This window comes from Acinonyx jubatus, chromosome C1 (assembly GCF_027475565.1).
Source record: "Acinonyx jubatus isolate Ajub_Pintada_27869175 chromosome C1, VMU_Ajub_asm_v1.0, whole genome shotgun sequence".
In the NCBI taxonomy this organism is placed as follows: Eukaryota; Metazoa; Chordata; class Mammalia; order Carnivora; family Felidae; genus Acinonyx; species Acinonyx jubatus.
In genome coordinates this window covers 16,422,962-16,447,510 of record NC_069381.1, presented here as the reverse complement: position 1 = coordinate 16,447,510, position 24,549 = coordinate 16,422,962, and the positions used below count along the sequence as shown (strand labels likewise).

The following is a 24,549-nucleotide window of genomic DNA, read 5'->3' as shown; positions in this document are numbered from 1 at the left end:
CTTGAGGTCTTCCTTGACCTGAAACCCTGCAGCCCGGGTTGGGGTGGGGGGCGCAGGTCCTCGGCACTTATCCCTTGTCATCCTGGTCACTGTCACTGTGTTCATCCTGACAGCTTGCGGCAGTAGACTCCCACGCCTGCAGGGCAAGTGCTAAGTGCCCACATTGCCTCGCTCCCTCCGGCTCCGCCCAGAGCATGGTAAATGCCTGTGTGCCCATCTCACCCACCAAACTGGGGTGCCTTATGTGTACCCCCTTTATAAAGAAAGAAACAAAGACTTGGAGGGGGAGTGATTGCTCGAAGGCACCAGCAGGGAAGTGGCTGAAGTGAGTCAAGAGTTCAAGGGTCCTGACTGTCCACACTCGATGCCAGATCCCAACCGCCCTCGGTATCTCAGCTTCTGGGGGCTGTTGCCCAGTTCTGGCTGGAGGTCAGCCCTGTTCAGCCAGACTTTGGCAGGGACCAGCCCCCCCCCACCCCCAACCCCAGCAGCTGTGGGCCTCTGGGCCCTGACAGTTGTGAGCAGCTTTCCATGGCAGCTGGAGGTGGGGGTCGGCCGGGGCAGGGAGGAGCTGAGGCTCCCAGGGCAGCCAGGAATCCATAGCCTCTCCTCTCTGGCCCTCCTGGCCCCTCAGCCCCTCAGCAGACTCCTGGAGCTCCTGACCCCACCCGGTCCTGACCTCTGGGCTCCTGGACCCTGCCTGCTGCAGATGCAATAATTCCGTCCTCATCCTCGCATTTCCGACCAGACCTCAGCCCCACCCCCCACCCCTCTCCAGCTTGTGGGCCGTGTGGTGGCTGGGGTTGGGGGTGGGGTGGAGAGAATAAGCATTTCTGACCCTGGATCCTGCCTGAAGCCCTGCCCCTGGCCCTCAGTCTGGGCTTGGGCTTGTTCCGTCAGCCTGTCCCCCCCCCCACCAGAGCTTTGAACACCAACACGGAGCTTAGCACTCTGGCCCCACCTCCTCTCCCTACCACTGCTGAGGGGCTGGGGGGGCGGTGGGGGCTGGGGATGATGAAGTCGTCTCGGAAGGAAGAAGCTAAAGATGTAAACGAGCCCGTGAAATCCCCGATGACAGCCGTGACCACTGTGGCTCCCGCCATTAAACACGGAGCTTTAACGGCCCCTGAAATACACCTGGGGCACTTGTCGGCAGCTCCGGCACATGCGGGCCGTGCACATGCGTGCAAACACATGCGTGCACACACGGTCTCGGTGAGCACCACAGAAGGGGAGGATAGGGGACCTCGGGAAATGGTTCCAGTGGTCCCCTTGGCCGAAGGATGGGGACACCAGGGTCCGGGTGGAGGCCCAGGCTGGCTTCCCTCGGGGCAGCCTCCTCTTCCAGACGGCACTTTGTGTTTGCACCGCGCTCACCCACCCCCCGCATCCTTCCCGGAGGCTTCGATGTGGGTCAGCTGCTGTTTAATATCCACGCCTCCTCCGGCCCCACGGCACAGCCTCCGAATGTGCAGCGCGGGGCCAGGCACACAGCAGGCACAGGGAGGTGCCGACGGGGTACGTTCGACAGCACCAACCATCAAGGAGAATTCCCGAGACCTGGCACCTTGGTCTGAGACCTCCCCGCAGTTGAGTTGAAAGCTCTGGCTGGGGGGCCTGGGCTCTGAGTTCTGGCCTTGCCACTAACTCTTCTGCGTGACCTTGGTTGGCCTCCCCCTGTTTGGCATCAGTTTCCTTATCTGCAGAGTCCCCGTCCCGCCCCAGTCATTGGAGCATCGAACCCGTGGCTCCTGCAGCCTGGCCAGGAATGGCGGCCCCAGGCCCCTCGGGGCTGAGGAGGCTCCGGCGGGGCTGCTTCCTCTGTGGGCAATCATTCTTCACACAGAACTTAGCACAGGCACGTGGAACAGGAGGGACGGTTGGTCTGAATGTCGCCACCAAATCCCGAAAGGGTGAATTTTCAGGAAGCATCTGGGAACCTCTTCTGTGTCAGTTCCCCACCACGAGAATTCTGTTCCTGGCTCTCGCTTGCCTCTCCAGGCAAGGGTCTCGCCACCCCCACTTCCTCACTCAGAGAAACAACCGCTCGGAACTTGCAGTCTCCCCCCTCTGCCGCGGCCAGCATACTCCTCTGCCCTGCCCGTTTGCCTGGTGAGCTCAGCCTCGGCCTGCCCAAACTTCTGGTCTCCAGAAAGCCCTCCCTGGTTCCCCACGTCTGGCTTGGGTGCGTCTTCAGGAAGCTTGGCCTCCCGAACTTCTGCCGTCACAGAGCTGATCACAGCAGCACGTCCTTGCTGGCTGGGCCGTGTCTCTCCAGGCGCCTGGGAGTGTGAGAAGGCGGGCGTGGGGTCGCCCCCATGGCTGGCCCCAGCGCACATGGGCATCGACACGGCCTTGCTGAAAGAATCAATGACCCAAGAGTGGCTCGGGCTGGCAGGTCTCTGGTTCCCACCTCGTGACTGTAAAGCCCACCTGGCTGTGTAAGCACCTGAGGGCCTGCCACACGTGGCCGTTTCTGGGGCCCAGATGCCTTCCTGGGCTGCCCGTTCCGGAGAGCCCAGGGCTGCAGTCAGTCTCGGCCGGAGACCGTCCTTAAGTGCCGGGCACAGGGCCGGTGCAAAAAAAAGCCAGCCGCTCTCTCCCGGGCACCATTTCCTTCCAGGGCCGGCCCCTCTCTCCGGCTCGCCAGGGCCCCATCTGCCGTCTGTCTCACTTACTGTCGACCTTCCCAGGGGTCACTTGTTATAGATCACAGGAAGCAGGGTGCCAAGGACTTTTATTTGAAAGTTCTTGCACAGAAAGCTGCCCATCCTTGCCTGATGGTAGCTTGTGACAAGACCTAACTGCAGAGTATTATCTGCGGTGGAAAATGTCAGGCAGGTGGGGGACAGGTCATGGTGGGAAAGCAGGCAGGCCGTGCTGGAAGGTGTGATGGCTCCGGGCCAGCGGAGAGAATGGCGACAGGCCCTCGTTCGGCAAAAGCCACGTCCACCAGAAGGGACGGACACGGGGGCGGGCAGAGGGTTGCCAGGGGAAATGTAAGTGCAGGCGGTTGGCAAGGCGGTTGGCTCAGGACAGAAGTCTGGACCCCGGGGTAGGGCACGCTGTAGAGTGTGTAGAGGGCGGGGGGGGGGGGGGGTGGAGACGGTGGGTGGGGAGGGGCTGTGAGCAAGCCACTTAACCTCTCTGGCCCCCTGTCCTCATCTGTAAAATGGGGACAATAGTAGCTTCCCCACACGGGGTCCTGAGGATGAACCGAGTTACCATAGACACAGCTTAGAACGATGCCGGACGTGGAAGTATTTGCCGTGCCCGTAATGACCACTGCCAGCACCCGTGCGGGCTGCTGTTACCGCCACAGAGACGGTGACCCCTTACTGTGTGTGCAGGTGCCACACAAGTGGCCGCTCACTTCACCCTCACACCCTGTGTGTACAAACTCTCATCTGGGCTTGCAGAGTGGGCCTAGGGTGGTGGTCGCCTTCCCTGGGTCACCCAGGGAGCAGCAGAGAGACAAGGACCCCAAAGCGGGGTCTGTGGGGAGCTCACACTCAGCCCTCTGTCCGGGGCCTCCTCCCTGACCCTTAGCTCCTGGTTCCCAGCAGCTTGGGGCTCGCTGGCGCCCCGTGAGCAGAGGCTGGCGGCCTGGTGAGGCTGGTGGCTGACCCAGTGAGCGTACTCTGAGGGAGCCCCCGGGGGTGACCACCGAAGGCAGGGCGTGTGGGGAGCCCACTCCCAGTCCCTGGCGTGGTGGCCCCATCCACACCCTCTGGCCACCATCTCATTTTAACAGCAATGGCCAGCTTGCTAGGGGACTTCAAAGAGAGTATTTGAGGAATTTTAGCAGCTTCAGCAAAACTCTAATTTGAATTTCAGGCGCGGGTGTGTGATTTCCTCGGTGACAGCTCCGAGGAATGCTTGGCTCGGCTGTCATCCAGTGGGGCCTCCGCTGGCTGCCGCAGCCGCCTGCCTTCCCGAGGAGGAGAGAGACGGCAGGCTGAGAGGAGCTGGGGCCCCACTGGAGCTCAGGGAGGGGAGGCACACGCGAGTGACAGGGAGAGGGCGGGCGAGGGAGGGGACCCGAGAGCAGAGACGGGAGCACAGAGAAGCAGGAGGCTTCAGAGGAGAGAAAGGGAGTCCAAACGGGGGGAGGTTGGGGGGCCTGGTGGGAGGAGGGCCTCGGAGAACAACAGAGGCGGGAGGTGGGGAGATGAAACCCAGAGGGGAAGAGGCAAGAGAAGGGGGGAGGAAGACAAACTGATGGCCAACATCCGGACTGAAGGAGCAAGAGAGACCAGACCGACAGTGGAGGAGAGGTGGAGGAGCCCGAGCATGGAGGTGGAGATGGGGACACAGGAAGACAGCAGAGGGCAGGGAAAGACAGGGAAGGGAGGAGGGAGAGGGGCAAACTGAGAAGGATGGGGGTGGTGAGGAGACCCTGCGAAAGATGCCCTCGGCCAACCCCCATTTGCTAAGCAAGCTCAGTGCCAGGCCCACAGGGGTTGCAGGGGGATCTAGACAGGGTGGGGGGCAGTGAGTCTGTCCCCCAGCCGCCCCCAGAAGCCCCTCCCATCCTAGCTGGTGGGGCTGTTCCAGGGGTGAGGGGCGCTCCCACTGAGGCCGCTCAGAACTGCCTTCCACCTGCACCCGGGCCCTGCAACGTGGGCCTTTGGGGCCCTATCCTAAGGCTGTGGGCCAGATGGGGCTCATTTCCCATGGAGCCCTCCCCGACACATGTGCACTGCCCACACGGACACACGTGTGCACATACACATGTGGGCACACACTCACCGCCGCCCCCAACACACACATACACACACACACACAGCATTGGGAAGGAGAGAGGAAAGGGAGGCACAGAATGAAAGAGGGATCTGGGAGCAAGGGAAAGGTCAGTCCATCTCTCTGAACTGCAGGTTCCTCCTCTGCGGAAACCCAGGAGAGAACAGCACATGTCCCGTGGGGTCCTTGGGTGGTGAGATCAGATAATCAAGCAAAGGGTTTAGTCCAGCGCTGGCTCAGATGATTCTCAGCCGAGGGGACACCCATCCAAGTGCAGGGACCCTGGGTTCCGAGGTCTACTTTCCCCGTGACGTCGCTCCTCCTGGGGGAAGAGGCAGGCAGCACCCCTCCACCTTCTCCTTCCAAGCTTCCAGGCAGCTCCACAGGTCTCCACCAGCCTCAGAGCCCCTGAGGCTGCAGTCCAGGGTGGGGAGGGACTACGAGGGAGAGGCAGCCCACAGTCCCCGAGGGGACCAGAGTGCTCCTGGGTGTCTAGGAGGGAAAGCTCAGGCGCAGGACCAGATGGGAGTTCCAGCCCAGCACTGTCCAAACCACTGTGCTAAGCAGCCTCTGGCCGCGTGTGGCTATTGAGCACTTAGCATGTAGGTGGCCTGAATTGAGATCGCTTATTATGAAAAAAATATAAACTATCTCATGAGTATTTTTGTATCAGTTACATGTTAAAATGAAAATAGTTTGGATGCATTGGTTAAGTAAAATATATTAGTCTCAGCTGTTTCTCTAAAAAAATTTTTTTAACATTTGAAACTTATTTTTAAGAGGCAGAGAGAGACAGAGCGCCAGTGGGGGAGGGGCAGAGAGCGAGCGAGGGAGACACAGAATCCGAAGCAGGCTCCAGGCTCCCCAGCTGTCAGCACACAGCCCGACACGGGGCTCGAACTGACAAACCATGAGATCATGACCTGAGCTGAAGTGGGATGCTTAACTGACCACCCAGGCACCCCTAACCTGTTTCTCTCTTTAATGTGGCTATTAGGAAATGTAAAAGTCTACGTGGCTCATATTATCTTTCTATGGGACTGCACTGTTCTAGAACGTCTAGATATCCAAGACTCTGGACCTCTGTTTTATTAACGGGGAGACTGAGGCCCAGAAGGAAAAGGACTTGCTCCAGGTCACACAGCCGCAAAGGGGCATCTGGAAGATTCATGCTTAGGTCTCAGGGCAGAGCTGGGGAGACAAACACTGGCATCGACAGACCACCAGTTCATCGGCATAGTTCTTGACTGTTCCAACACCAGCAAGGAGGGTGAGGAGCTTGGACAGGCTCCTGCTGGGCAGTCGCAGGGTCCCTACCTGGGGTCCGGGCCCTCCCCAAGGATGGAGGCCAGAGAAGCGATGATGCCACTGTCACCACTGAAGGAGTGTCCTCGCTTAAAAAGCGGGAAAAAGGAAAAGCTGACCCATGAGCAATTATGAAGGCTGTAGTCTTTACCTGCTTAATAAAAGGCAGCAGGGGCGCCCTGAAAACATGACCCGTCCCTCGACTAACACCCTCAGGGGACCCAGCAGAGGGCTGTGTGAAGAACAAAGCCCGCGTCCCAGACCGAAGCCGGCTGGGTGACCTCGGGCCACACCATTAGCCTCTCTGGGTGCCAGCTTTCTCGTTTGTGGCCTGGTGTCTAAGAGTGCAGGCTTTGGAATCGGACGAACCTGGCCACCGGCTCTGCCATTATCCATGACCCTGAGCCAGCCACTTAACCTCTCTGGGGCCCCAATTCTTCATCTGGAAAGTGTCTGACTCCTACCTCAAAGGATCGCTGGGAGGATGCGCAGACGACAGCCGGGCGGTGCTCAGCCCCTGCCGACACACGGGAACAATGGTGGGGCACCTGCATTGTCCGGGGCCCTGGGGATCCCACAGCGAACAAGGCAGGTCCCCGCCCCTGCGGTGCTTATGATGCAGGTGAGGAGAGAGGCCAGTGGGTACTTGATCAAAGTTTCGATCGTGATAAGTGCTGTGAAACACCAAAGGCGGGTGGAAGGTGGACGGTGGCATGGGGCTGATCTCGGCAGCGTGGACAGGGACGGCTCTCCGGGAAGGAGGCCTCTGAGCTGTTGTTCCTATCAACACGATCCGAGAATCCTGGTGTTGGAGAGGTCTACAAAGGCCGCTGACCTCACAGCCCCCCCTCCCTGCTCCCCCCCCCCCCCCCCCCCCCCCGTCCCCCAGGAGGGCTCTCCCAGCACAGCCGAGAGGCTGTGACAGTCCCAGCCCCACCTCCCAGCAGCTGCGTGATTCTGGGCAAGTTCCTTTACTTCTCCAAGACCCCATTTCTTCACCTGGATAATGGGGGACACCCGCAAGGCTGCACTGGCTCCTGGCGAGGGGCCCTGAGGCTCTCATTCCACCCACTGATGCCGAGCAGGCCGGGCGACAGCCGAGGGTCCCAGGAACAGGGAAAGGAGAAGGTTCAGCCGAACCACAGAGGACAGATGGGCATTCTGACCCAGGTTCGGGGAGCAGGGAGGGACTCCTCCTTTTTGCCCCAGAGGTAGGGCTGGGCAGAGTGGGTGGCAGGGGCCATTGGCAGTTTGATAACCAGAGAGTGACAAATGAGGGAACGGTGAGTAATGGAGGCTGGGGAGGCCGGCAGAGGCCAGGTCTCCGAGGGCCCTGCCTGGCTGACTGAGCCTCCAGGACTTTCTCTCAGGTGCTGTTGCGGGTGGAGCCAGGGCACCGCGAAGTCGGATCCCTCTGACAGTTGAAAGGCCTGTGAAGACAGCTTTAGGGCCCCTTGGGCCTTCCCTTTTCTGGCTTGGGGTCTCCAGGGCCTCCTCCGGCTGCCCCCATCCCACCTCCTCAGTGTGGCCTCCACTTGGAGGTGGCCCCAAGGACAGTTAGAGATTGTGGCTCTTGGATGGACAGCCAGGGCCACCCACGGGAAAGCTGAGCACAGAGGACCTGTTAGGGCCCATGCATCTGCTTTCCTAAACCCACCCCTACCCGTGTCTTCTCACCCCACCCATGCCTTTCAGCCGGTGGGTTTGAACCCACCCGGCTCTTCCACTTACTATCTGTGTGACCTTGGACAAGTGACTTTGTGCTTCAGTCCCTCACCTATAAAATGGGGAGATGGGGAGGAATCTTCGTGTGTGTGTGTGTGTGTGTGTAAGCTCACATATCTAGAAGCCATGACCCATGGCCTCTGTGTGCCTCCCACTTGGTGAACACTGTGTGAAGAGGAAGGGGGAAGGGACTGTGCTATCTCCCATTTTAGAGACAGGGAAGCTGAGACTGGAGGGAGGTGGTGGCCTGCCCAAGGATACTCACTCAGCACATCAGGGGCACAGCTGGGACCAGGACTCAAGTCCTGTTTGGGCACATGGTCTAGAATTCTTTCCACCATGTCAGGTGTCATCCAAAGCAATATCTCGAGTTGAGGGATGAAGCTCTAATGGGAGGATTCCAAGCATCAGCCAGTAGCACAGCATTATTCTAAGCTGAGGACATGACAGAAAGATCTTCTCAGTCTCCCCTAAACCCATTCCGCACCCCACCTACCCAAAGGAATCACTCTACGTAGGCATCTGCATTCTCTGCCCCTAGACAGGATCTGATGGGCTGGCCTTGCCCAGAACTGTCTTATCCACCTGCTGAAGTCCCGTTTGGCCTCGTCTCTGGAACCTTCCTGATGCTAGGGCTCCACCTCCACTCCCTGCCCCTGGCATGGCCCTTGTCATCGGGTATGATGATTGCCTATTTTCTTCGTCTGCCCCTTACTAGATTGTGGGCTTAAGGGCAGTGTCCTTTTGCTTGGTCACCTCTGTCCCCAGCACCAGAACTGAGCCCTCTATTATTGTGTGGTCAAATGAGTGTGTGCTCTAAGCCCTGACACTCCCTCCCTCCCTTAACCTGGTGTTTCTTACTCTTCTATTCAGTATTGTTCCCCAAGAAGCCTTGTAAGACATTTTCCCCCTAATCTCCACCCCTATGGAATCAAATACTACAGATAACACTGCATGCCTGTGTATGAACTCTACACGTGTCTGCAGTTTACGTAGAGAGTATGATTTTGTCACCCTCCCACAGTCAACTGCCAGCCCTCTCAAGCATGCAAGCTTTAACTCAAGTCACCTGTGAGTCCTGTGGACGGTAAACCACCCTGGCTAGGTTGACTGGATTGCTTCAACACTTAATCACTTCTGGGTGAAACATGAAGAGGGCAAAATGAACGTCAGGGCGCATTTGCTGTTCCGATGGGTGTTCCGGGAGCAGGGAGCTCCGCCTGAGCCGTGGGGGCCCAGTTCAGAAGAGGGCAAGGGCAAGCCGGCCTCGCTGGGGTACTGGGAGGTCTGAGTTGGTGAGTCTCTTGAAGGTTGTCTGGTCCAAGCTAATTTTACCGATGGAGAGACAGACGCCAAAGAAGGAATGTGGAGGCCCGGGGGTGAGAGTTTGTAACCAGCTTGTGAGTCTGTTGAGGGGACTCGTTCTTGGGCCATCAATGGGACCAAGATGTGCAGGGCATGGTGGGTGGATGAATGGATGGACGGACTGATGGACAAAGGAAGGTCAGACTGACGCCCAGTCTCTTCCCCGCACTGAGGAGGTGAGCGTCCCAGCTGCAGCCCAGGCCTCTGGAAAGCTCTGGTGATGTCAGGTGCCAGGTAGGCCTCCAGAAACAAAACAGGAATGCCGGACAGAGTGACCTCTAACTCTCCTGACTGCAGACTCTTGCTTCCCCTGCCTCCTTTCCATCTCTACTTGGGCATTTCACAGACACCTCAGACCGAGCATGCCTCGAAGTCAACCCGCCGTCTTCCCTCTGGGACCTGCCTTCTCGTGGTTCTCCCCATCGCAGCACACAGAAATCTCGTGAGTCACCCTTGGGGGGGGGGGGGGTCTCTCTTTTCCCCTGAGACCCCACGTCCGGTCCATCAGCAGATTCCACTGGCTCTGCTGTCAGCATCTGACCCCTCCCCACCACCACCCTGGTCAGGCTGCCGTATCTCCCCTTGCCTGGCTGACAAGCCGCTCAGAAACTTACTTAGGTCCTAGCCTCATTTTCATTTTCAAGTTTCGAGCAACTCTGCTGTGATGAGATATGGCAACAGCCCCAAAGCAATCTCCCAGCACTCACCCTTCTCCCCATACTTACTCTCTACCCACAACCGCAGCACCGCACCCAAAGCCACCACCAACCAGATCCTTGACATCACCCAGAATGCCCTACATACTCCAGACCCCAATTATTTTTCTAGCTTTATCTCCCACTACTCCCCCACCGCCCTTGCCCACTCTGCTCTAGCCACATCACCTCCTCCATACTCCTCAGACAGGCCACATGTACTCCTGCCTCAGGGCCCTTGCACTGGCCCTGCTGGGGGGCGGGGTGTTTCCCCCAGACACACAGCCAATCCCTCAAAGCCATCAGACCTTTCCTGAAGACACTTGTTAAGTGAGGTGGCTTTTCCTGGCCTCCCTCTCTGAAACTACATTTGCCTGATGTTGCCAACACTCTCCGTGACGCTTAGCATTATTTAGCATACTATATACTTCAATTATTGTCTGTCTCCCATACTAAAATATGAGCTCCATGAGAGCAGGGGTTTTATTCTCTTTTGCTCACTGTGGTGTCTGTAGCACTTAGAACACTGTCTAGCCCTTAGTAAGTGCTCAATTGATGCCTGTTGAAGGAAGGGAGGGAGGGAGGGAGGGAGGGAGGGAGGGAGGGAGGAAGGAAGGAAGGAAGGAAGGAAGGAAGGAAGGAAGGAAGGAAGGAAGGAAGGAAGGGAGGAAGGAAAGAAGGAAGGGAGGAAGGAAGGAAGGAATTTTGGCTTAGGGATGGGAGAGCAGTGTGGAGAGGCCGTGCCTGTCTCAGGAAGCCTCTGGCATGGCATGATCTTTGTTCTTTGGCCTCTTTACCTGCTCTTTTTACTCAGTCACTCAGTAGAGGCCCAGGGCTCTGTGGAGGGTTAAGACACGAACACAGACCGATACCACACAATCCATTTCTGTGAGAAACACAGACTAATTCATAGACAGGAGGCGCAGAGAGGTGTCCGGGGCCTGGGAGGAGGGGGGCTGGAGTGAAGCTAGCAGGCTTGGGGCTTCTTTGGGGGGTGCTGAAAATGTCTAGCGGGTAGAGTTTCAGTGCTGAGAATGTTCTGGAAATGGATGGTGGTGACAGTTGCGCAACAACGTGAATGTATTCAATGCCGTAGAATTTTGCCCTGAAAAATGGCTAAAATGGTAAATTCTTTTGCTGTACTTTAGCACACACAAAAAAGGCAATAAAAAAAATGAACAGAGATTACCACATGCTCAGAATCGTGGGCTGCAGAAGGTATCAGATGAGTCCGGAAGGCACTGTGGCTGGTGTGACCGGGGGCAACTTTGTGGAGTGGGGGATATTTGGGATGGGCCTTGAAGGACGGGGAGAAGGAGGGTGGGAAGATCTGGCAGAGGACGCAGGTGGGGGTGGGGAAGAGGACGGCCAGGAGGTAAGTCTGGCCCTGTGTATGTGTGCTTGGCTGGGGGTACGCGCGGCCCCACACGGGGGACCCTGATGCCCCGTCACCTCCCCCTGCCCCCTGGCAGCCTGGACCTGAGCTCCTGGAAAGGCTCATGGGGAGGCTTCTGGCCAGGAAATAGGGGGCAGCCCACGGTACCCAGGGAATCCTAGCTCCTCGGGCCTGCTGAGTGGCAGGGTGAGGACGCCCCCACAAACGCAGGGTTCAGGGCTTCTTCACCCGGCCAGGTTGGACTACCCTGCAAGACTCTGGGCCTTGGGTCCAGACTCCCCCTGTTAGTGCCGGGGCCACGACGTCTGCAAGGTCAGGGCCGAATGCCTCGCGTGGACGCCCTCCTCGCCATTGCCCTGTGGGCACTAGAGTCCACATGACAAAGCAGAGTCTCCTGCAACCGCTGCCCTTTCCAGGCTCAGGCCCAGGGGAGCTAATCACAGCCACCTACCGAGTCCCTTCTCTGCCGGCACCGCACGGGGGTCTTCATGGGTATTACTTTATAATCCCGAGGGACGGACAAGTACTGGTACCCTCCCCATTTCACAGGCAAGGAAAATAGGGCTCAGAGAGGCTACATGGCCTGCCCAAAGCCAGAGCACTCAGGTTGGCATGTGACTGACTCTCAGTCCCTGAGCTCTGGGCTGGCTTCAGACCAGGGCTCGAGGGATGGCTTGGCCACTGTCCCTGTGTCCCACTCTCCTCCTGGGGCAGCGCCTCCCCCCAGCTCTGGAAAGCTTCCCTCTTCCTAGGCCTAGATGGTTTTGTCGCCCGTCCCTGCCAGCTCCTGGGGAGCACGGTCTCCAAGGCCCCAGCCCTCCCTGAGGTGAGGGGAGGCAGGGCTGCCCTGGACAGAAGCTGCCGCAGGAGGCTCCCATTGGTGCCACTCTCAGCACCTGTGCCAGCATTTTGGCCCAAAGAGGACAGGTTTCCCCTCCCATTGAGGACAGGAGTTCCTCCCACGTCTGTTCCCCACGAGTGGTTATGAGGTACTTCGCTGCGTGCTTGCCCCAGGCTGGGCTCGGTGCTCACAACACTGCAGGGGCAGCACCGGCACAGATGAGGAAACCGAGGCCCAGGGAGAAGTCGCACAGGTGCAGGTTGCAGAGCCATGCCCGGAACCCGGACTGCCCCACTACCAGAGCTGTGCAAGGAACCACAGACTGCTAGACTGGGGCCCTTAGAGGCCGTCTGGTCCAGTTACCAGGGTGGGGCCTGCGGCTCGTGGGTGATGATGCATCCAGTTTTCCTAGGACCTCTGTTCTACATACATGCCGACACGTTGCCACAAATCTTGTTAGTTCCAAGATAAACAAAAGTCACGTGTAAGTTTATGGTATGCTTTAAAAAACTGTTTAATTGAGGGGCACCTGGGTGGCTCAGTCGGTTAAGCGTCCGACTTCAGCTCAGGTCACGATCTCGCGGTTTGTGAGTTTGAGCCCCATTGGGGGTTCTGTGCTGCCAGCTCAGAGCCTGGAACCTGCTTCAGATTCTGTGAATCCCTCTCTCTGCCCCTCCCCCAACTCACACTCTGTCTCTCTCAAAAATAAATATTAAATAAAAAAATTTTTTTAAATGTTTGAGGCAAGTACCTTCTACTACGGTAGCCGTCACAATGCCACCGACACAGGAAGGTGAGCCTGCCCTCCGAGAGTGTGCCTGGCCCCCACAGCTCACTCTATGTGGACATTGGCTGGCGCCTGGAGCAGCACGCTCAGTGTAACCGTGTCCTCTCAAAGATGGGGCAGGCAGAGGGTTTCCTGGCTGCCCCTGTGGCAACTTCTCATTTGTTTAGCTCTGGTCTGGACTTTGTGTTTACACCAGGGTGACCCTTCCGGCAAAAGCTGGCTGACCTCAAATTCCTCCACCCTGTTGAGCTCCAATGTACCCACCTGCAAAATGGGCTAAAAGTAATGTCACTAGAGAATCAGCATCCCCGACGGGGCAAGGGGAGCCCCTGGTATCTACGCTGACTCAAATGACAGCGGAGGAGGGGACAAAACGGGGATGGTGTGAGCCTTAGGCGCATACGGTGAGGGACACCCTTAGTGAACAAAAGGAGGCACTCCTAACCTCGCTGACACCGTCCACCGCTCAAGTGCCTGTCCCTCCTGGCACTGGGCACCAGTGGAAATGTCACAGGCTTTGGGGACAGACTTGGGCTTGAATTTGGGTTTAACCGCTTCCTGAATGTCTCTCACTGAGCACGACAGCCACTAGCCACATACAACTATTTAAAATGTAGGGGCGCCGGCGTGGCTCAGTCAGTTAAGCGTCAGACTCCTGATTTCAGCTCAGATCGTGATCTCACCGTTCGTTGTGAGATCGAGCCCTGCACGGAGCCTGCTTGGGATTCTCTCTCTGCCCCTCCCCTGCTCACAGGCACGTGCTCTCTCTCTCTCTCTCTCTCTCTCAAAATAAATAAGTATGTTTAAGACATAAATTAAAATAGAAAATTCGGTTTCTCGGTCACACTAGCCACATCTCAGGGGTCAAAGCCACATCTGACCAATGACTCCCACACCAGGCAGCGCAAAGCAGACCGTTTCCCTCATCACAGGGAATCCTACCGGGCAGGGTTCATCTGGTGACCCGAACGGGATGCGATGTCTGCGCTGGGGACGACGCGCACACGGCCCGGCCCGAGGCAGAGGGCAACGAATGGAAGTGCTCAGCCCGCCCCGGCCGCGAGGACTGAGCAGTGCCTTTCCCTGCAAAGTGCACGTAATGCTGGGTCGGGCTGCTCGGATCGCCGTCCTGCTGCAGACTTACTGGGTGACCAGGTGAGGTCGCCTCCCGGAGCCTCAATTTCCTCATTTGCAAAGTAACGATTCATGCTCTTTTAGCCCCAGAGCACTGCTGCCAGAGCCGAGCAAGCAAATGATTCCCAATGCTCTGAAGTATGGGGGCCACGGTGACAAAAGGGACAGCAGCCCAGTGGAGCGGGAAAAGCCCACGTCTGGTGCCAGACACCTGGACGGCAACTCCACCTCTGACCAGCCGAGGACGCCGGAGCCCAGAGAGGGGGCCGCATCTGAGCTCCTTCGCTGCAAAAGGAGTAACGACGACGAGACTTAACCTTCCGTGTTGCTGTGAGGCCGGATAACGACCCGAGGACGGCAGAGCGCCACGAAGAGTAGGGCCTTATGGGCCTGCTGTTACCCGTGCAGGGAGGCCAAACACTCGGGAGGCCACGCCGGGCCAGGCGTTTGCCACCTGGTCTCCTCGCTGCGCTCCACCTGCCCGAGTCCCGCTCCACTGGCCGGGAGCCCTCCCGCTGCTCCAAGCCAGCACACCCGCGGGGGACAGAACTGGAGGCACCAAACGGGGACCAAGACACCCTGTTCTGCTGATGCCAGAACAAGAGGCCACAGGGCCAGGACCTCGGGGTGTGCTCCGAGCTGAGAAGTCGGCCTGCGGTTGGTGGCACGCCCCTGGGCTGCAGGCTGTAGCTCCAGGCGGCTCGGCGGTGCAGCAGGAAGCAGCAGCAGGAGCGTGGCTCCCGGGCATCCAGACCCCAGCTCTGCTTCTGGTTTTGCTGCTCACCTAGTCACTCAGGTGTTTCCTGAGCCCCGGCCATGCACGACTCCAGGGGAATGGGGCATAGAGAGGCGGCTGAGGAGGACCTGCCTTCCGGACACTCTGTCCAGCTTGCGCTCTCTTCCCTCTTCCTCCCCCACCCAGAAGCCCACCTTGCCTGAGCTTCAGAAGTACCAGTGGGGTCTCTGCATCGGGGCAGGGACCACTCCAGAGCTCTGGGGCCCCTGTTAGCATGAGTTGAATTTTTTTTTAAAGTTTATTTATCTTTGAGAAAGAGAGAGAGAGAAAGAGAGAGAGAGAGAGAGAGAAGCAGGCAGAGAGAGAGGGAGAGAAAGAATCTCAAGTAGGCTCTGCACTGTCAGCGCAGAGCCTGATGTGGGGCTCAAACTCATGAACCATGAGATCACAACCTGAGCTGTAATCAAGAGTCGGATGGATGTTTAACTGACTAAGCCACCTGGGCGCCCCACGAGTGGGATTTTTTTATTGAGCACTTTCTACATGCAATAACCTATACCAAAGCGTTATATGTGTTATCTTTAATCTCCACAATTACCCTAAGAGTTTTTATTACCTCCATTTACAGACAAAAAAAAAAAAAAAAGAAAGAAAGAAAGAAAGAAAGAAGAATCAAGGTAAAGAGAAGCTAATACCCAGGGTCACACATCTAACGAGGGACACAGCAGGGTATTGAATTTAGATCTGAATAGCTCGGAAGGGTGGCTCTGAACCACGTTTCATATAGTGTTCTAATGAAATACTTTCCAATAACTTTGGCTGCTGTTCTGGAAAACATTTATCTTTTAGGAGCCCAGGATTAGGGGAGAGGTGGGGAAGTCAGAGAGGCCAACATGCTTCCCGGAGCTGCGTGGGTCCAGGAACCACCCTTGCATACCTGTGTCAGGCTGTGTAGGCCTCTGCTGCTCCTGTGGGGCTCAGGCTGGTCAGGTGACTGTCCTTCCACGCTCCAGGGACTGGAGTGAGCCTGAACTGAGGTGGCAAGTATTGACTGAGGGCTGGTGAAGCCGGGGTGGGCCCTTGGCCACAGACCAGCTAGTCCCAAAGCCAAGGCAAAGGGCATGACACCACATTTCTAGCGGATAAAAGCAGAGGTTTAGGCCTGACTGGCCATCTCGGGAGGGATGGGGGGAAGGGAAGGGAAAGGAGACAGCAGGCAGGGAGCCTTGCTAGGCCCTCTGACAACAGTCCGGGTACGGCAGGCCGGGCTGTCAGGGACTGGTAGTATGGCTGACTAGATATTTTCTGGCCGACTAGGTATTAAGCAAGAAATGCTTGGCAATTTCTTTTTTTTGTAAGGTTTATTTTGAAGTAATCTCTACACCCAACGTGGGGCTCGAACTCACAACGCTGAGGGTCAAGAGTCACACGCTCTCCCGACGGAGCCAGCCAGGCGTCCCAGGCGAGAAATGCCTGGATATAGCATCCACGTAAGAAAAAGCTCTGGAGTCAGAGTGCCTGTGTTCGAACCCCTGCTCACCAGCTCTGTCACTCATTAAGTGACTTCTCTGGTGTTGGTTTCCTCACCTGTAACACAGGATGACAGCAGCGACGTCACAGCGCCGGGGAAGTAAAATTACACAAAGCTCTGTGTCCCAAGCGATTATTATGAGAATATTTCAAAAATATATTAACCACTCCTATGTAAAAGAAAACAGAGAGAGAGAGAGAGAGAGAGAGAGAGACACACACACACACAAACACAGCATTTATAGGTACTTTAGGTCTCAGTCTGGACCGGCATGGATGCTTTTGGTTCTCGTTTCTCATTAATCTTTGATTTGGGCAACAGGACTATCGATCCCCAGCACGACCCGACCTCTACAGCATCTGGCGTGGGACGGACGCCACAACAGGACCTCAGAGAGCCCAGAACTCCAGGGAGAACACACCTTTCGCCATCAGGCACCAGAGGCGCCTGGTTAACTGTGTGCACGTGTGCGTCTCTGCGTGTTAACAGAAACGATGAGGTACGGTTCTTTCCCTTGAAGGGGCCACGTTTCAGTGAGGGAGGATCTTAAGTCACCCTGTGACAACCTGATAACCCCATACTCCCAAACCCACCCTCGCTCCTGCCTGGCCTGTCTCAGCCCGTGGCGTGCGCGTGCACAGCCGCCCTGTTCCCCGTCTTACCTCCGCTCCCTGGGCTCACAGGCAGCTCCAGCCCCGGCCTCTCTGCAAGCGCTGGCTTTGGTCTGGACCCTGTGTCGAGCACAGAGGTTCCGACCTCAAAGGGAATGAAAAGCTGTTCGGTCGTGCGCCAGCCCCGTGGGCCCTCTTCCCACCCCCTGCCCATTTTTATCAGGCCCTCCTGATGGCAGGTCTATGAAATCTTGCCTGGAGGGGGCTATGGCTCCCGGACTGACCTTGTCCTGACGCGTTTGATCAGCTGCCTCTGGCCTACGCTGGGGGAACCAGTGCGAGAAGAGTGGCAGGAGTGGTGTCTGATCAGAGCAGCCGGGGAGCTCTGGGCCTGGCTAGCTGCTCTGAGCCTTCTGCTAATCCCGCCTGGGAGGACAAAGGAAGGAGGATGTCCCGATAGACCAGCCCTCAGGTGGCCTGGGGAACAGCCTCGCTGGCAGGGGGGAGATGTGGGAGGGGGTTTCTCCCCGAGGGGCACGAGGGCAAGCCAGACAAGCAGCATCTACCAATGCACTTGAGTGCACCGTCTGGTGCGCTGAGTGTGCAAACAGACGCGGGTGTCTTAGTGGGCACGCGCGGACAGGGCAGAAGATGGCACCGGGGCACAAGAATAAAGCCTAAAGAATGTTCACAAGAAGAAATAAACCTCCTTGTGGGTTTTTAAAGGTTTTAGTTTTAAGTAATCTCTACACCCAGCATGGGGCTCGAACTCACAACCCTGAGGTCGAGAGTTGCGTGTTCCACCGACCAAGCCAGCCAGGCACCCCCGAACCTGGTTTCTATGCCCATGTCCTAGACCCTCTGTTCTAGGTGAAGCCTTGGGTACTGGAGTATTTCTCAGTGAAGGGTGAAGCCCTTTGGTCTAGGACAAGTTCACACAGAGGCAGCCAGAAGCTACATTTCTCTTTACGCCCAAACGCATCCCTGAGCACAAGCGTGGAGGGTAAGAGAAACAATGAACAGGAACACTCCAGAGGCAGGGTGGGAAGACCAGACATCATTACATACTCCGTGTTCCAACTCCCTGGTTCTCACCGGGTGCTGCCCCCACCTGTACTCAGACAAGACTCCTTGGCTGTGCTGCTGAGGGGCTCCGGCAGTCCCTGCTCCACTTGGGATGTCCTGTCCCCCTCTAATCCCCATTCACTTGGGTCTGGGACAGAGGCCCCAGGATTACACGGTATGGCCCAGAGAGGGGAGTCTTACCTTGGTCTTGGGCACCCCGGCACTCTATTCCAGGCCCTCGACCTTAAGGATGTGTTGGACGTACTCCTTCTTGCCCTTCTCTGCCCTCTCCCCCCAAGCTCTTTAAACGTGTTGCAAACATCATTTCCAAAGCATCTATATGCTGGTAGAAGTTTAGGAAGGCCCTGCCCAAGGTCATTCGTCTAGTTAGTCCATGCCCTTCCCACTGTGCTGCTTAGCCTCCTACAGCAGCCCCCAGGCCCAGGGCGGAGATAACTGGATTGTCAAGGGATCACTCGGCCCATTTCCCACCTCTGCACACATTCACCTTCGTGGCTGGAGCCCAGGGGTATGTCGACATCATCCAGAGCCACCCAGCACCCTGTAAGGATTATTGCTTACAACAGAGGGCTCCAGCCTCTCTCCAAAGACGGCTTAGGCAGGGGCACTCCTTCATAAAGGCCCTGTGGGCTCTGGACAGGGATCCATTCGAGCCACTCCAGGACTGTCCCAGGGACGTGAGCACAGAGCCACCCTGCCCGCCTGCCTTTCCCCAGCCTCAGGGCTGACCTGACCTTAGAGGACCCCTGGATAGAATGCGCCTCCCCTTGCCTTTCACGCTGATTCTTCCCGCAGAAATGAGGTACATCCTGCCCGTGTGCGGCCTCTCGGTTTCCTCGTTGGCTGCCAGCAACGTGACATTTTCAGCTATTTACCACAAAAGGTTTTTGCTTATTTTATACTCATCCGCTCAGCACTTTGTGCTTTGGGGCAGTTGAGATTCAAGAGATAAATGAAAAGTGGTGGGTGTTAGAAGGTTCCCCGAGGGTTCAGAGAGAGAGAGAAAGAGAGAGAGAGAGAGAGAGTCGGAGGGAGGCAGGGGGAGGGAGGGAGAAGAGAAACATGAAGGTGCAGGAATGGACACCCGCCTCAGTGCCAGCCATCGCAGGGACCGGCTGACCTCCACGTGAAAGACTTCGCGAACAATTACCATCTCAACGCTAAGCTCATTAAAGGCAGACCTGGAACCTCCCTACACTCCCTACAGTTCTGTGCGGCAGTATCCCCCATTATAGATGGGAGTGGAGGGGGGGAGGCTGAGAGGGTGTCTCCCCCAAGGTCACACAGTCAGAAAGTGGCACAGCTCGGACATACCCAGGTGGCGCACCTACGCCCATCCCTGAAACACTGCAGCACACTTGCTCCCTGGGAAGAGGGCTTCGGAAAGAGCCTCCACGTGACAGGACGGCATCCGTCCGCCGACCCCCCCCCCCCCCCCCCCCGCAGGCCAGGCCGTGCTCGTGTGGCCTGAAGGCCTGAAGGCACAAGAGCCCCGAGGACACCAGGCCTATCAAGCCGGTGCCCATCTGACAGCTGGCCAGAACCAAAGAGGAAACAGGTCTGTAACATCACAGTCCATTTGAAACTCAGGCAGCACAAGATTTTCAAAGTACATATTTTATTTATACAGAATAGCGCAAGTTAAATGAAAATAATGGTTTGTAATCTAATTTACACAGCACCAGGTGCTGGCTAGTTGTCCTGACCCTGGTGGGAGGTGTGGCTGGCCTTGGGAAGAGAAACGATGAACATTTCCACGGTTGGGACGCAATGTGAATTAGCCCAGGAAATAATTTTTCTCAACGTGATCCCCAGAACACAGGCGGCTTCCCTCGTCCTTAGAGGCACAGCTGTATGCGCAGGAAGTTTCTGAGTTCTGGCTGTGCTTTGAGCCCTTGGCCCAAGTCCTACCAGCCCCAAGGTTTTCCATGACAACAAAACAATCATCATCAACTTGCTTCCGATACCCTCTTCGACCCACAAATCTTACTGTTAATCCCATTTCTTCCCTACAACTCAAGGGACCCTGGGATACACTGGACCAAGCGGAGCAGGGCTGAGGCTGCTGCTCTTTCTTTGGGAGGAATAATTAAAACATCCCAGCAATTTCTGTCACTGTCCAGCTTTCCAGTCCCGATTTAATAGAAATGCTGCTTGTCCCCTACAACCGTTCTATGCGAGGTTACCAGTTTCTTCCATCCCTTAGGCAATTCATAGATCTCAGGCACATTGAGATTTAAAGGCACAGCCCTCCCATCTCATTAATATGTCATCAGCCTGTGGAGACCGCGACATCACCTGCAGTGAGAAACTCTTAGGGCCCATCTCATCTTTCTCGATTCTGAGAGTACACCTGATTTATTGAAAACCATGAACAGAGTAGGCCACTTCCCCCACCCCCCACCCCCCCAACCCATTCGCCCTGTCGGACTGGACCTCATTTTGTCCCTCAGCACCTGACCATCAGAGCTCTTCCCTGGGGCATGTGGCGGGAGAGGAGGGTCAGTGTTTCCGCACAGAAGCCCTGGACGGATCACCAGGATTCATCACGGAACCCAGGATTCACAGTATAGACCCTGGCACTCGCCGGGCTCAAAGGCTTCTAAACATAAAGCTTCTGAGACAAAAGAGACAGGCTCTTTGCCTCAGCCCCTCTGCTGCCCTGCTGGCCCCAGGTGCTGCTCAGATACTTGGGACAGTCCCATCTTCCTCGGGCAACCCTTGCTCTTGAATCTCCTATTTGTCATCTCACTTACCTGGGATGGCAAATCCCGTTCCATAAATGATCCCCATTATTCCCACAGAAGCAGACTCCAGCTTGGAATCTGACTGCCTTTCCACTCCTCACTGGCTGCTCCACGAGCTCTGGAAGCAGAGAAAGTCTGCGGTCCTACTGAACGTAGCCGCGAAGTCCACAGGCTCCTCCACTCCACCGCAAATGCGCCAGGGTTCAGCCTGGAGGCCAGCAGGGCGCACCCCTGGCAGACACCTCTGCCATAAGAAAGCAAGTGATGGGGACCGAGGAGAGCACAATGACAATGTCCTCTGTGGCAGACATTCAGAAGGTCTCTTGGGCAGCAGTGGGAGGAAAGAACAAAAACAGCAGAGCTAGAAAAAGTCTTCCTACAATTAAAATCCACGCTTAGGCATCTCTGGGGAGGGACACTGTAAAATCACTGCCACGCAGTGCCCTCTGCAGAGGTCCACTCGGAGCAATGACTAAACTCAGGACGCACCTTTCCTCACTGTCGACTAGAAGTGGCACAGGGTCCGTGCCTCCTGCCGAACGGGCCACGGGGCAGGCGCGCACCTAGCACAGGTCCGACCTGTTTGCTCCCAGCCAGTGAGCTGTGGGTCTGACGATTCTGGAGGAAATGTGTGGCCATGCCACAATGTGGGGCTCCACCGGAGACCTGAGAAAGGATTTCTCGGTACTTGAAAAGATCTGGAACTTGGTTTAAAAACTTCAGCTTTCCTTCATCAGGAGACTTTTTTAAAAAGAAAAATCACTTTTCCCTACAGGCCCTTAGCAATTAAGTTTCTATTTGTTTTTCGACTAGAAGGGATTCTGACGGCGCTGCAATCCCCAGCCACCGCCAAGGCTCGTGAGGAGCGGCACTCTTACCCGCCGGGCTGGCCCCCGTGGCCCTGTAGGCACGGGCCACTCCATTCTCTTCCGGAGGGTTTCGTCTGGTCCCAAGGGGCGATTCGGTGCCACTCTGCCAGTTGCAGATCGAGAGCTCTCCCGGTCTGACAGCTCACAGGACCGAAGAACCTTCAGAAGAGACCGCCGTGGCAGGAGCAGTGAGGGCTTCACGTGGAGGCCACGTCTTAAGGGTTTGAGCACCATCTTCTGGTCAGGTTTTGGCTTTTGAGGACTTGCCTTTGAAAACTTCATTTACTCCACAATGGGAAGATCCCTGAGCCGACAAGCTCAAGTGACTTGCATATCAAAACGAGGACACGAGTGGAGGCAGGAGCAGTTAGCTGCCTGGTGTGCACAGGCCTGCGCTGGAGCTCACCGCCCGCGCTCGGCCAGATGGCCGCAGCGAACGCCCTGGTCAGCGGCAAGGCTCCGCCTTCCGCCCTTCCAGCGGGGCGCAGAGGCGGTGAAGTCCTCACCGGGTCCCAAATTGACCCCCTGCCCCTGCTTGTACAGGGTGACGCGAAATGTGCTCGGCAAGGAGGCGTGGGCTCGCGGGGGGCCGACGCAACCGGGCACTAGCTCCGCGCGGTCAAGCCCCTCGCCGTGGCAGGGAGCCCTGCCTGCTGTGTAAACACTGCACTAGCAGACTGCGACCTCCTGGCATCGAGGAAAGGAAGACAAATGCTAGTCGTTCCCTCCAAACGGCGGGAACCTACATCCATCTAATTGCACTTCATAATGGATTCCACAAACCATTAACTATCAGATTATATTTTAGGAACCGCACATAAAAAACTTGGTGAAATTCAGACTCCAAAGGCTCACGACCCTGTGGTAACAGCGGCAGCCTGGAGAGTCGGACGACAGGCCCCTCGCAAGGCAGGGGGCGTGTGGCCGGAGGAAGAGCCAGGGGCAATCACGGGCACCACCGCATCCGGCCCGGCACTGGTTCATTGGCCGTAACACCAGCTCCAGAGTGAGGGAGCCAGGCTTGCGGGCCACGTAGGCATTTCCCGCTCTGACTGGAAATAGGGGTGAGGGGAATGCGGGAAGGCTGCGGGAACCAGCCTTCAGGTACAGAACACCATGGAAAACATCCTGGAAAGGCAGGGATTGTCTTTGCGGCGGGACGGCCCCACACTGACTGCTTCCCGCAGAAACATGGCAAGGCCTCGTCTGGGGAAGGGCTGACGGTCCTGACGAGGTGGGACTCGGCATGGAAGCGAGGCCTTCCCGCGTTAACACGCCGCTCCCCATCCACCGGGAGTGGGCTGGGCCTCCCGAGCAGATGGGAGGATGACAGGGTGAGGAAGAGGCCAGTGTGCACCAGCCTGGGGGTCTCTGGATGGTCCGTTGTGCTTTGCTCTCATTTTTAGATGGCCAGAAGGCACCGGAAGCCCCGATCTGTGGGCCGCTGTCCCCCACACCCCTGCCATTCTGCACAGGGAAGGCTGCCCCCGATACGTGACCGCCGTCCCACAGGCACCTGCCATTCTGCAGGGAAGGCTGCCGGCACACAGCCCCTCTCTGGTGCCCTGGCCACCAGCTCCCGTCCCACTGCTCATCACAGAGGCCACTGCAGTAGGCCCGTCCCCTCTGAAGGGCAGCGGTGTCAGTGCCGATGACTCCAACACTGTTGGTTCTATGAGACCGAAGTGAGAGTGTTCCTGTTGGTGGAGGCTAAGATGCCCACTACTCGGGCCAGCCGGGGGCGGAGGGCGGAGGGCAAAGGGCAAAGCTGCGGAGCGTTCTCTCTGTGGCCAACGCAGGGCCCTCCCCTGGATGGGCAGCCGCTCACTTGGCCTCGCCACAGATGAGGGTCACGGTACCATCTAGCAAATCCTCCACGGTCACCGCCACAAGCTCAGAGCTGGTCTGAGATGTCTGTGAATCCGGCAAGGTCACAAATACCTGTGACCCAGCAAGCTGGGTCTCCTCCAAGGTGATCACCTGCTCCGTCGGGGCCGCCGGCTCTGGGGTTTGGATCACCTGAAAGGGAAAGACCGCGAGACCGCTCTGGGCAGTGTCCACAGTGGGCTCCCCAGAATTTACGTGGTTTTCGTCTCATGCTGTAATGATGATATTTATGTTTTCACCTGAGGAGAGCAATTACATGTGCCTAATGGGAAGAGGCAAGTCTAACGCAGCAGCGATGCAAAAGAGAAGGCAGGCAAACAATTTAAATAACTCCGTGAGCTAAATTGCTATAATTTAGCTCAGTACGCCATCTCAGGGTGCCCGGACTCTATGATTACCCACCGGTGAACACGGGCTCAGTGTCTTCCACTGGGTTTTCCTGCCTCGAGGATCACGCTGCAGAGGGGAGCACCACTGAAAGGAATGCTACTGAAGGTGGCCGGTCTCAGGCTTGACCACAGAAACGCAAAGACTTATCGGAAGCCTCGGCTTGCCAAAGGCAGTGTCTCTGGCCCTCAGTCAGGCAAAGAGCCTTCCTTGGAGGCTGTGTGGCTATAGAACTTGGGAGCAGGGACGAGTGGAGGAAACGTGACTTCCGTCAGCTCCCTCGTGTGGCTCCCCAGGCTGGCAGCCCCCCTCCAAGGCCACAGGGACTTCTTCCAAATCCGGGTCACCTGTTCCAGACGGCCTTCCCATCCCAGGGAGAGCCAGGCTGTGGGGAAACACCCATTTCCCGCCCGGACCTCCACGCTGATGCTCGTGGCCTGTGGAGCTCGGGACAGCTTGGTGCCCCCTGATACTCTGAAAGCAGAGAGCCCGTAGTGGGCACAGCCGCCCTGGCCCTTGAGAATCAGCCCAGAGTGAGGAGCAGAGCGCTAGACCTGCGGGGGCAGAAGGGGGGAGGCCAAGCTCAGTCACCTGTCTGTGCTGTGGGGGTGAGGGGACTAATTCTGAGGTCTAATAAAAAATCACCCGGGATAGCAGTTTTCAAACTGTTTCTCCTTATTCTTTAGCATCAGAAACCTTTTTCT

The 24,549-nt window shown here is 57.1% G+C and overlaps 2 protein-coding genes across 2 annotated transcripts in view; both read right to left on the bottom strand.

Annotated features, from left to right (window-relative positions):
* C1QB (complement C1q B chain) overlaps nucleotides 1-24,549 on the bottom strand; it is a 124,846-nt gene that overhangs the window by 97,847 nt on the left and 2,450 nt on the right. The window lies entirely within an intron of this gene.
* ZBTB40 (zinc finger and BTB domain containing 40) overlaps nucleotides 20,447-24,549 on the bottom strand; it is a 36,804-nt gene continuing 32,701 nt past the window's right edge. Inside the window, exon 17 of the mRNA XM_027060132.2 lies at nucleotides 20,447-23,590. Within this exon, the coding sequence (XP_026915933.2) occupies nucleotides 23,396-23,590 (195 nt within the window). The 3' untranslated portion in view covers nucleotides 20,447-23,395. The remainder of the gene's footprint in view (nucleotides 23,591-24,549) is intronic.